The sequence below is a fragment of the Gymnogyps californianus genome, chromosome 7 (assembly GCF_018139145.2).
Source record: "Gymnogyps californianus isolate 813 chromosome 7, ASM1813914v2, whole genome shotgun sequence".
Lineage (NCBI taxonomy): Eukaryota > Metazoa > Chordata > Aves > Accipitriformes > Cathartidae > Gymnogyps > Gymnogyps californianus.
The window spans coordinates 13,459,343-13,472,643 of NC_059477.1; the positions used below are offsets into that span (position 1 = coordinate 13,459,343).

At 40.2% G+C, this 13,301-nt stretch overlaps 1 protein-coding gene across 1 annotated transcript in view; it reads left to right on the plus strand.

Moving 5' to 3' along the window:
• The window catches only part of LOC127018248 (aldehyde oxidase 2-like), a 49,646-nt gene extending 38,628 nt beyond the window's left edge, over nt 1–11,018 (plus strand). The window contains exons 30-35 of the mRNA XM_050899741.1: nt 859–911; nt 1,470–1,584; nt 2,645–2,710; nt 4,028–4,216; nt 6,024–6,191; nt 8,879–11,018. Of these exons, the coding sequence (XP_050755698.1) occupies nt 859–911; nt 1,470–1,584; nt 2,645–2,710; nt 4,028–4,216; nt 6,024–6,191; nt 8,879–8,932 (645 nt within the window). The 3' untranslated portion in view covers nt 8,933–11,018. The remainder of the gene's footprint in view (nt 1–858; nt 912–1,469; nt 1,585–2,644; nt 2,711–4,027; nt 4,217–6,023; nt 6,192–8,878) is intronic.
• The last annotated feature ends 2,283 nt before the right edge of the window (nt 11,019–13,301 follow it).

Sequence of the window (13,301 nt, forward strand, 5' to 3'; positions counted from 1 at the left end):
AACTGGAGGTAAGGTAGAGAATAAACAGCGTAAAAGCAAGTGGTGCAACACAATGTCCTGGTAAATCTGGCCAACATTAGAGATTTTGCAATGCCCCTCTTCTGAAAGATATGTCCTGGTTTCGGCTGGGATAGAGTTAATTTTCTTCTTAGTAGCTGGTACAGTTCTGTGTTTTGGATTTAGTGTGAGAATACTGTTGATAACACACTGATGTTTTAGCTGTTGCTAAGTAGCGCTTATCTTAAGTCAAGGATTTTTTCCGTTTCCCATGCTCTGCCAGCAAGCAGGTGTACAAAAAGCTGGGAGGGAGCATGGCCAGGACAGCTGACCTGAACTAGCCAAAGGGATATTCCATACCATAGAACGTCATGCCCAGTATATAAACCGGGGAGAGTTGGCTGGGAGGGGTGGATCGCTGCTCAGACATTGGTCAGTGGGTGGTGAGCAATTGCATTGTGCATCACTGTCTTTTCTTGGGTTTTATTTCTCTTTTTTTTTTGTTATATTCCTTTTCATTACAACTAGTAGTAGTAGTAGTAGTAGTAGTAGTAGTTAGTAGTATATTTTATTTTACTTCAGTTATTAAACTGTTCTTATGTCAACCCACGAGTTTTACCTTTTTTTTTCCCCTCCTCCCCATCCCACTGGGAGGGGGAAGGGGAAAGCAGCTGTGTGGTGCTTAGTTGCTGGCTGGGGTTAAACCACGACAAGATATATCCAGGGCACAAGGGAATGTAAAGCTTTTACTAAGGGCTCTTTTTTTCCTTAAAATGGTTTTTTAAACTTTCACTTTTTCTTTAAATATGAGGTAAAGAATTTTTAATTTTCTCTCTTTAATAATAAGTATACCTTTTGCAGATCAGTGAAGCTCACAAGCAAAGCATCAGTCTTTCAGCTACTGGCTATTTCAAGTAAGGAAAGCCATTAGTCTTTTTAATTTCTTGTCATCGGAGGTGCTACTTTGTCAATAAGTTGCAGGAAGGATAAAACTGTCCTCATTCAACCTTCTCAAGACCATATCAGATGCAGAACACAAACCATTAGGAAGTTGCCTGGACCAGAGGCTGCAGTGTTTAACAAGAGGAATTATTCTCTTCAACCCATATTGATTTCAGAAGCACTTTATAGCCTTGGTTAGCTAGTTTCACAGTTGATGCACAGAGTCTTCTCCAAGGCCAATTGTGGTAGGACACAGGAGGCCCACAAGGAATTTTGTTCCGTGGGGCCATCATGGTTTGCAACCCTCCTACCCTCCCAAATTATTCCACAGAACATATATTTATCAGTGGTGCTACACTCTAGATTGTCTTTGACTACAGAGATCCTACGAAAATAGTTAGCTTAGAGAGTTTATGATATATCACATTATATGATTCCTGTAGTGGTCTTAACAGTGAGGACAAGGATAGGGGGTAGGGGGTATCTTGATCAAATTCATCTAATCTGAGGGATGTTCTTACTTCCTCCAGAGGCTACGTTACAAACATGAACTGGGACACACAAAAAGGCCATGCGTTCCCTTATTTTCTCTTTGGAGTTGCATGTTCTGAAGTAGAAATTGACTGTTTGACAGGAGCCCACAAGGTAACGTCAAAAAATACAGTGAACTTCAAGTACAGTTGGGTGAATTTCCCACCATCATTACCTTCATATGACATTTTTTTCTTTTGTTTTTTTTGACTAAGAATAGAGACATAGTCTGTTGGAAGTACTCAACAAAACGCCAGCAGAACAATAAATGGCTATAGTGCCCTTTACAATATAATTTGTTCATCCTGTTCTTGTGATAGAAGTCTAATGTTAATGAGAAGAATAAGAAACACTATGAGAACAGCAGAAAATAAAGAAGGTCTAATGTTTCTACCATATATGATGACTTTGAAATTCAGTTAAACCTTCTGAACATCTCCCTGCAGGTTAGGTCTTCAAAAACAAGACCAGATCATTAGTTACAGTCCCCTTTTTAATAGAGTTACATTTAAAACAGGTGAAGCCACAGTCACATAACATGACCTGTTGCAAAGGGGATTTAGTGCAGGGACAGCTCTCAGCAGCATTGTATGGAGACCAATCCAATGTCTTCTGGCTACTGGCGAAGCACATTTGGCTGCAGTGACTGCCAGACGCCCAGTAGCCCATGTGGAGCTAGACTCCAAAACCACTGGAGTCTGTGAACCTCCTCAAGCTACATCAGGCTGGGATTTAGGAGGAGAAGCCACTGGACCTTGTATAAGAACAGCCCAGTAGACATTCTTCCCTGTCCCCTCCTCTACATAAGGAACTTCTGTTCAGGTGGCTGTGCTTCCACACTCACAACAAAGCATAGGAAGTGGCTAAACATCATTTCAAGCAATTCAGTTTCTATGGGAGAACAAGCAACAAAGCCATTCTTGAATTCATGACCATCCTGTTACTTATGGGATGTGCACATCACATTCCAAGTTTCAGACAACCACCAAAACTGCATTATCTAGATGAACTCTCCATCAACACAGCCTGTCTCAAGTAGCCTTCATGTTTCAGAATAAATGTATAATACTTGTGATGACACATCTTTCATGGGTGAGACTATATATTGTTCAGGATCCCTTTGTTGTTGTGTATTTTAAATATAACTTTATAACACCTTTTATTTGTTTAACAGAACATCAGAACAGACATTGTCATGGATGCCTGCTTTAGCATAAATCCAGCTATTGATATAGGACAGGTATGAACTTCCATACTTTTGCTTTGTATTAGATGTTAGTGAACATTCCTCTTTGTGCCTAAATTATTGCTGTTATTGGTCAATTTAATAGCTACCAAAGCCTATGAGACACTATCCATTAACACTCAAGGATGCTGGATTGACAGATGTACTAGTATTAGTTTTTATTTGCAGCTATAAATAATACTAGGTTAAGTTTTCTCCTTCTTGTTCATCTTCTCAGAAGTGATGAGAAAAGCAGATCCAACAGACTTTGGAAATGTCCTACAGGATTAGCATCCTGAATCTTCTTATGACTTTTTCCTGATCAGTTTACTCTACCCCAGAATTACTGACTGAGGGCTAAATCTTAACCAGCTGCAGAGCACTGTTGACTTCAGCTGTGATGTAATGGAAAAAGCTATTGAAATGGAACAGACCTTTCTTTAAAGGTCTGTTATATCCATAGCTTTGTATTATGGATTCAGCTACCTATATCTACAGACAAATTGAACAATGACAAAAGTGGTGTCCCTCACTAATAGTTTGTAAATAAGAAAGTAGTGGTGAACTCAGAGTGTAAAAAATGTTTGTCATTTCTTTGCAGAGTCAAAGGAAATGCTCCTAAAAATATGCCCTACATTTAAAAGCCTTTCTTATCCTGCTTATTTATCCTATTACAGGCTCATCCTCATATAATTGCCCTTTGCCTAAAAGATTATGTTCATTTTGCACATTCAAGGATTGCCAAATTTGTCAGATCATTCTTTCTTAGCAGTTCAATTCTATGTTCACCTTGCACCAGTGTTTACATCACCACTGTCATAGCCCAGGTGTCTACTCAGCAGTTGTTCCTTCCTGCTTTAGGTTGGCCTGTTATATTCTCTTCATATCCAACCTATCATCTATTTGTGTCTGCGATGTTTTTCTCTAGAAGAAATTTCATTAGCTATCTGCAAATCTTTTTAAGCAAATATCAGATTGAGCAGACTATTTATGTCATAGTCCCTGGGCAAATATCTCCTCACTGGAGTTCCTGTGGATTTGACTCAATTCTCTTTGGCAATTTTGCAAAAGCAAATCAGAGGTAACTGTACTGGTTACAGTGAGTTTAGCCAGGAATAAGGAAGAGTAGAACTTGAGCCAATGAAAATATTTGTGTAAGTCAGATGAGGACAGCTTGGTCCTATTTTGGTCTATGTTGGCTAATTTCTACTTTTGGAAGGAAAGATGCCAGTTCATGTGCAATCTTAAAAAGTAAGTCTAATTATATATATGTTTTTATCTTTTAAAATAACTGAATGAGATGTAAAAGTTTACCTTTTTTTCGTTACTCAGATTGAAGGGGCCTTCATTCAGGGAGTTGGTCTTTATACATTAGAAGAAATCTACTTTTCCCCAGAAGGAGAGCAGCTCACTCTTGGCCCAGATACATATAAGATCCCTGCCATCTGTGACATTCCTGAGCAGTTCCGTGTCTATTTACTGCCAAATTCACACAACTCAATTGCTATCTATTCTTCCAAGGTAAACACGCCAAGCTTACCATTTGCAAGCACAGCAGGTGATTCTGCTGCAAAACCGTGACTGTAGTGTATGGTAGACTTTCCCCCCCCCAAAAAAATAATTCCAGTTTCAGCTATGGAACAAATTGTACTTAAATGGTGAAACGCTGAAGTTCTGAATTTTTGGACTAATTTTCTTCCTATGATTTACTGGTATTACAGTAGCACTTAGAAACCCAAATCAAAATGGAAACTTTTTTGTACCTACCTGTTGTGCTATACATCAAAAGTGAAAAAGTCCATCTTGAAGAGCTTAAACTGCCTAGACAGGAGAAAGGATGGAAGAAGGAAATAATATGATCCTTTTTAAAGGCAGAGAAGTCATGAGACGAGATTAAGTGGCTTTCTAGAATCTCACAGAAAACCTGTGATAGGTATGGGAATAGAGCCCAGTTCTTCCATTAGGCATGGTAGAGCACCATTCTTTCTGTTTTAAGGGTACACCATCCTCTGAGGAAGCACCCAGTACTAGGACTGAGCACTGTTCATAGACTCAAAATAAAAGGGGAATTAAAGGGGAGTGTAGGCCTCTGCCTACTAAAAGACAGCAATGCCCACTGTTCGAGCCTCGAATCTAAAGCGGGTACGACAAAGTGTCGTGGTTTAACCCCAGTAGGCAGCTAAGCCCCACACAGCCACTCACTCACTTGCCCCCCGTGGGATGGGGAAGAGAATCGGAAGGGTAAAAGTGAGAAAACTTGTGGGTTGAGATAAGGACAGTTTAATAGGTAAGGCAAAAGCCATGCATGCAAGCAAAGCAAAATAAGGAATGGAATTCATTCATTACTTCCCATCAGCAGGCAGACGTTTAGCCATCTCCAGGAAAGCAGGGCTCCATCACCTGTAATGGTTACTTGGGAAGACAAATGCCATAACCTCAAATGTCTGAATGTCCCCCCCTTCCTTCTTCCTCCCTCAGCTTTATTGCAGAGCATGATGTCATATGGTATGGGATATCCCTTTGGTCAGTTGGGGTCAGCTGTCCTGGCTGTGTCCCCTCCCAGCATTTTGTGCACCCCCAGCCTACTTGCTGGCAGGGCAGTCTGAGAAGCAGAAAAGGCCTTGACTCTGTGTAAGCACTGCTCAGCAATAACTACAACGTTCCTGTATTATCAACACTGTTTTCAGCACAAATCCAAAACATAGACCCATACCAGCTACTATGAAGAAAATTAACTCTATCCCAGCCAAAACCAGCACACAAAGGAACAGGAATTTCCAGAAGAAAGTCCACTCCATATTCTTATGGCCTTACATGGTATGAATGAGTAAACAAACTCTTCCACATGAAGAAAACAGATAGCGACAAAGAGCACATTTCTTATCAAAATTAGACAGCACAAACTTTATCCATGCAAGAGGGGCTAAGGGGGCAGTGGGGGTGGGTGTCTTTCTTCCTCTGTTTCATCATGCAGAATTAATTCTGCTTGGATATAGAAAAGGTAGTTTATGTGAGAAGTCACGAGTTATTTCATGGCTTTGTAACGTGAGCACTGAAGTCCCAGCAGGAAGCATTTTAGATAGTGTAGCTGTATTGTGAATTTTAAAATGATCCCCATCAGCCAAATCCTGGTCCTTAATGTTTTTCCGATTTGAAAGTTCTCAGAGATCCAAGGAAAATTGTTGAATCCAAATATGCTGGACATGACCAAATACTGAGCTGGTGTGATTCAGTGTATTTCAGATAACTACAGTGGAGATGTGCTGATTTAACTCTCCGCTGTCAGTTTCTAAAGCCAGTCTCTCCAGCTGCCTCTCTCCTCTGCCAGGGCATGGGCGAGGCCGGGTTCTTCTTGGGCAGCTCAGTGTTCTTTGCAATACGAGATGCAGTGGCTGCTGCACGGAAGGAAAGAGGACTGCCCCTGGACTTCACACTGAACAGCCCCTTGACTGTTGAGCGGATTCGCATGGCCTGTGATGATGTCTTTACTGAGATGGTAAGGTTATTTTCATTCCTTTCATGAGCTAGCCAACTCCTCAGTTCTCTTTAATCTGAATGGACTGTGCACATACACTAATCAGTGAGCCAAATCTCTTTTCTTCAACATAACATGATTAGCAGAGCTTTGCACTTTATTTAATCAGTGGCACTTTGCCCAGCTATGTTGACAAAGTAACATGAACTGATAGTCCAGAACTGAGGAACCTGTGCTCTTTCCTCAGTGGTAATGTTTCCAATTTATATATCTCCTTTAATCTAAAAGCCCTTGAAAGTACTTTCCGGATTATAGTCTGACTTTGTCTTTAGTGTCACTTTATTTGCATCTCTATTAGGAACTACTGACTATGTCTAGACACAGAGTAGGTGTGCTCCATCACTTGTCCTGTGCTCCTGGTCTAGACTGATTCCACTTTGAACCATGTACCCCAGTTTCCTCCTTTTCTTCCGTGAAAACCAGGGAGATGGAAATACAGGCTGATGTGCATCCAGGTCTTGTCACAACATGGAGTTAGAACACAGGCTCTGTGCACAAGAGCACTCCCAAATAAAACATTTTAGATTTATGTTTCCATGCAAGCATCACCATTGACAGTGGCATCCACAGAATCTGAGGGTGCAAATTTAAGACATTCACTGTAAAGGCCTAAACTGTCTAGGTCCCAGTTACTTCATATAAGCTCATTTTCTGTGTAATGATCTGAGAAGTATTTCTAGAGCTGCTTGAGTGAACACATCCTTGATTTTTATAAAAAAGCAGAGGTATTCTCACACTAAATCCAAAACACAGCACTGTACCAGCTACTAAGAAGAGAGTTAACTCTGTCCCAGCCAAAATCAAGACAAGAGGCTGGCAATGATTCTTCCCATTGTACAATCCATTTCCAGCTGGGTTTATGAGAGCCCTCCACTTTGACCTTCAGGTCATGCTATCTTTTCTTTGTTTTCTGGAATGAAGAGACATTCAGCAGACACCGAAATGATGGCGCCTAAGAAGGACAATGGATTTTTGATACCCTGACCTTCTTCCTTTTTTTTTTGACAAACATGCAAGATGGCTATTTTCTGCCTATCTCAGGCACTGTAATTACTTTGTAGTTTTGATGTGTAGGTTTGAGAACGGTACAGCTCCCCACTCTGGAAGTGCAACAGAGTGCCAACTTTGGCTGGTTTTGACATACCACTATCTTCTAATATCTTCCCTCTCACACAGATGGAACAGGTATCCACAACTGGTGGACTCTGCCCTTTTCTTGAAATTTCTCCCGCAGTCACTGAAGTTATTTGGATAACCATCTGTGTGCTTTGCCTCTGCTTTCTTCAAAATGAGAATGGCAAGAAAATGTACCCTCACCCTTGCAGTTCTCTGTGTCTTTCTTTCCAGAGTAGTGCCTTCAATCTGCTTTTCTTATATCTTGCACTTCCCTCACTAGAAGGGGTTGGCAGGACAGAGCAATAGCCTGCTGGAGAGTATTTATTTTTGTAAGACTCTGAGGCAGGAGCCAACTTCCCTCCCCCTATCTGTCCTACCCAACAATGATCATGCAAGAGTTTCTTCAGAAGGGAGGGCAAGATGGGAATGATGACATTGTTTTCTCACTTCATAGCTTTAGCTACTTCAACAGGTTTTCCACTGCACTCATTCTTTTGGCACTGTAAAAGTAGATACATCTGGAGTTGCTTAATACATTGTCACTTGCCCAAAATTTCTGTTTATTTATAAGTTGAAGAGAAAAAGAAAAAAAAAAAAGGAATAAAAAAGTGAAAGGAGTAAAGCATAGGAGCAATTATCAAACAGATAAACAGCAAAAGTTTAGCAGCCATTCTCCCCTCAATGCATATCCAGTCAGAAAGCAAACTAAACAAATGCTTTGGGGGCCTGGAAAATAGGAAACATCAGACCAAACTGTGACAAGGTCCGTTAATTAAAGCTTTCAACTTAAAAAGTCCCACGGACTTAGTTTGAGCAACTGTGTTGTACCCTAGGCTGAAAATTTCTCTATGAAAAGGGACACAAGTTGGGTCAGGCAAACCTGCAGGCCCCCATCTTTTCCAGTGGCAACCAGCTAGAGACCCCCTGACCTCAACCTGCCTGGAGGCTGGGGCTGTGAATTCCACATCCATTCACTTCTGCTTCCTTCTGTGTAGCATATCCAGCGGTCAAGTCTTTCACAGTAATAGAACTTCTCATATTAATAGAAGTCATAACCAAGATCAAGAACCTTTGTGGGCTAGGTGTTGTACAAACACTTGGTAACAACTTAGAATTTAAATAAAGGTGAAGTTGTTATCCAGTCATCAGGAGTTGATGTTCTGTCTCCAAGAATGCCCTCAAAAATGTAGGATTTCCTTGCAAACATCATGGCCTCCATGATTTAATGCAGTCTCATTAAACCATGTTGCATAATGGAACATCATATGTCAGTTCCTCTAGTCTGAGGCTTTCAGGCTGTGAGCTCACCTGTGCTATGCAGATACGCACTTAATTACCTGTTCAATTACAAGAATGCCACTGTTGACTAGAGGTAAGTCGGTGGATTTCACCACCATTTATAACATGAGAAAGTGGGGATTTGTGTGTGCAATGACATTTAAATGGCTGATAAGGAACATGCATTTGTGAATTACAGTAAGTTTTCTTTCCCCTTAGCAAAATGATGTTGTTTTCTTTATATTTTCTTTCAGATTCCAAAAGATAAACCTGGAACCTATAAGCCATGGGCCATCAATGTAGATTAATACTGCTTTCCTAAATATCAACCAACCAGGTGACTCCTTCAGCCACTTACTGACTGAAAGCATTCCTGCAAGAAAGAACTGTAATCCTTACACAGGTATATATATCTCTCCATCTTTGTAGAACAAGATATAAGCACCAGTTCTATTGTCCTGCCAAGTAAGAGACCTCTCATTTTGAAACATACATTTCTTTCTAAATCAAATTGTGTTCCATGCTACACTGGAATAGTTCTGGAGTTACCCCATGATCTTCAAAGAATTTGCATGCAATTTTGAAAATATCTGCACTGAAGAGCAGATCACAAATAGTACCATTTTGTCACTTCTACATCCAATTTGAGATTCACAACTGTTGTTATCCACTCTTTCTGTTCTTCTAATACATGAAAATCCCAAAGATCAGAATTAGACACTGTACAAATTAGTGATGGGCAATGTATCACTATTACGGTAGAACAGAGATTCTAAAAGTACATACTGCCAAATGTTTTCTAGACACTGATATATTATTACTACCACGGTAACCACAGTAATACTCTAGTATAGCTCTTTGCTTCCTGGTAGCCCATCTCAGGCCTGCTCCATACCATTAGATTTCTCTGAACCATTATCAACTTTGACCTCTCTCAGAGCAGAATATAATCACTGCTATTCACTGCATTGTCAGCGCTCACTCCTCCTCTCCTTTGCCTTACCCACAGTTTTGCTCCTAGCAAAATGGTAAAGTAGAACATAGCTGATGCATTCATCTGTAGGTAAGGAGAGGGCAAGGTGAGGGAGGTGTACTGGAGGTAGGAAGGGTTAAATAGCAGGACAGCTATTGAGTGAAGTTCACCAGCTTTGAGTGAAGTTCACAACAGAGGTGAGGATTTCTGGGATAACATAGATGAGTGAGCAAAGATATAGGGAGACAGACCACAACATCTGTAAAACCTCATGGTCTTCTTATCTCAAACGTTCATTTTGAAATGGGGTTGCCCATTGCAACCATCAGCAGGTATGCATAACAGATGTGCAGCAGGTGACTGAGATGAAAAGGTGGAGGGGAGCAAGGCTGGCTGAGAGGAAACAATGACAATAGAAGTTCATCGTTAAAAATAGGTGTGTCAGCTCACAGTTTAACTCAGCTGTGCCAAACAACGTTACTGGCACTCTGACAGACGTTGTTTTAGAAAGGACGTTTTAAAGTGATGCAGTGGCAGCTGTATGAATCTTGATGGAGCATTTCCCCATGAGGAGAGGAGACTGAAAAGCAAGTGCAAAGGTGTTTGAGAAGGAGAAAAGGAAATGGCTGAGCTGAGCCAACATAGGTATACATACAAATCGATATTCAACTTTCACGTTTGATAGTTTAAAGCACTAAAATTAACAGTAAGAACACATTTAACAACATCATTGTGTACCCAAAACACTAGCATAAGAAATAACTCTGGAGATACTTAACAGGTATTGCATTGTTTCAGATCCTGTACTCATTTACATAAACATAAATCTAGACTATTTTCATTTATTTTAAGGGTGAGAGTGCAGGCTTAAATTAGCATAGTATAGAAGAGGGTGTAACCTGCACATACCCTCAAATAGGTCATATTTAATCTAAATCTGTAGAGGTACAAAAAGATTTATTCCTTTACAAATAAATTAATATTACAAGTAATGAGGAAATCGCTAGCTTATGTTGGTAAAGTTTTCCTGTTCATTTCTCTTGGTAAATTGTGAAAGACTACAGCTAATGGGAAAAGCTCAACTGGCAATATGCTTTGTAATTTTGTAATATCAAAGACTTCGAGGAGCTAACAGCAGGAACCATCATGTCTTTGTGTTCTTTTCCTTAAAATGCAATTTTCATAATCTGTGATTTATCTTCTTGGCTTTTTATCTAATTGTGATTTTGACAAATGCTATCATTTTAGAATGTGTACCACAGCAATCAGTGCCTTGGGTTTAGAATGAATGAACAAATATTTGCAAATATTTAGGTTAAAATCCTCCCTCTGAATGTGATCTCCCTTAGGGTATTTTTGAACATGGTATTTTGGGAATTTCATTGGGCTGTTAACTGGAATTTGCTTAAATATGTCTTCAATAAAAGCAGACTTGTAAGGCACTGTCCTGCTGTTTTGTGACACTGTGATCTATAACCAATATTGTTTCAAGGAAAAAATAGTAACGAAAATGGTGTCAGATGAAATCTGGCTCCTACTGACAATAAGAATGACCAGTGTTTGAGCTTAAAGTTCAAAACCTGTGACTTAGCGAGCCTGGTGCTTTCCCATTAATCTGCTGCAGTAATGAATTTCATAGCCACAGACATACTGGAGTGGGGCTGTGGGCCTTGGGGAGTCTTACATACAGGTGGCAGCAAGGGGGGAGATCTGGGACTGGATAGGCTGAGTGTCTAAGGCCAGTTACCACAGGGGTCCTTTTTGTGTGTGTGTGTATATATATATCTATATGGACATTTCCCACTAATGGACCTTCATGCTAATCAGTCAGAGAGGAGAACAGGCCAAGGCCATTGGTGCTGTTTGTGTCTGCATTAGTGCAGAGTGTTTCTGTCTGTGTTGATCTGTGTGGGCAGCTGTATTTATAGGTATGTATGTTTTACACATGTGTTTGCGTGTTTGCTTGTTGAGAATACATGCTCAGCCTTGCTACTGTTTGGACCTTGGGGAACGGAGCTGCATCAGCCTCACCTCTAGTCGGCTGATGCAGCCCCTAACATATTCATCTAAAGAAATTGTATTTATTGCAATCGAGGCTCTCAGAAGCATGGAAGAGCGATCTTGTACAACTGAGATAAACTGTATTATATTTCCAGATGCAAGTACAAGCATTCTAGCTCCAGAAAGGATGGTGATTTCATTTTCACATTCGTATGTCCATACATGGCAAGCATAGTCTTACTTTTTCCTTATTTTTAAAGCTTTCCATTTTTTATATATACCCAGTGTATATCTCTCTTGCAGAATGAACAAAATATTGATTTTACTACTTCCAAGTTTTACTCTAGTTTTAACCTGTAAGGGTAGCGTAACTAAGTGAATGCTGGGTTGGGTGATTGTGCAATGCCTGTAGTCCAGGCAAGAACAGACAGTGGAAGGTAAGCAGCCTCGCTGGAGGTATGGCCTTACTTTAAGATAATCAATTGAATAAGACAGCAGGATCAAATGCAAGCTAACCAGTTCTGCTTGGATGAAAGAATTGCGCAGATAAAAGCTAAGATTCTTCTTTTCCAGGCCTTAAAGGTAATCTCTTCTACCTCTTGTATGGATAGACAAGGAATGCTTATTTGCTTTCCTAAACATAGGTATATTCAGGGATAAGGTTTTCAAAGAATGTCTACTGAATAAAAATTACCAATATTGGTGTGTTCCCCAGATTGTGAGTGGCTGATGCAGACCACCTAGAACACTGTATAAGAACACCAAAGGACACCACTTCTCCTTGCTTTCTTCTGAAAAATTACAATTTAGCTGAGAGGTGCAAACTGCTTTTGTCTGCTAGGCCAAACAAGACAAAAGAAAAGATTCACAGCCAAGGAAGTGATTTGTTGGGATAAAAAAATAGGGCTGGGGATAACCTTAATTAAAAAGTCACAGTTGTGCAGGTGACCCCACTTTCCTCTCCTGAAGCACAGTGACTTGCTCTGTTTATACACCTGATAACTAGTCATTTCAAGAGCTTTAGTCAAAGGAACATCATACTTTACACCTGCTGGAAATTTGGCAGCTGTGTAAGGTCTAGAGGGAAGTCTGCGATCTCTAGGTTAGTTTAGTGGTTTGTCCTTTTGGGGAGCAAAGAACTGAGTTGCAATTGCATCTCCTGTCCTGCATCAGCATGGAGAGTATGTTGCATGTTGTTATATTCAGTCCGGTAGACATCTCCCGTTACATGCTGCTGTGTGAGTTTGGCAGCGTATGTTTTTAGACAGTAACATACTAGTTTTGTTTATGCTGTCTGCTAATAGACTGCTTTACAGCCTGAGGATAGGATGAGACCTGTTATTGTAACTGCTAGTGAAAGAACCTGTGTTTTAACTGCAGTAGAGGCGGCCTGCACTTCTGGAACTAAGGAACTTAGTTCTGTGTCAGATGTGAGTAGCTTTTAACTGATAATTCTGTCTGTATAGACTACAATACATGAAGTCTTTATAAGGTGATGTTATCATCAGGATCTGAGGAAAGAAGAAATTATTACAACTGTAATAGCAAATCCAGGACCTAATAGCACAGCAGGTATGGTATTGACAAAGGTGTGAGACTAAAATTGTGAAGCCTCATGAGCTTTTTTAACTTCCCCACATAAGAAAAAGAGAGACCTAGTAAACATACAGAAGCTCTAATAGCTACTGAAAACCAGGTTTATT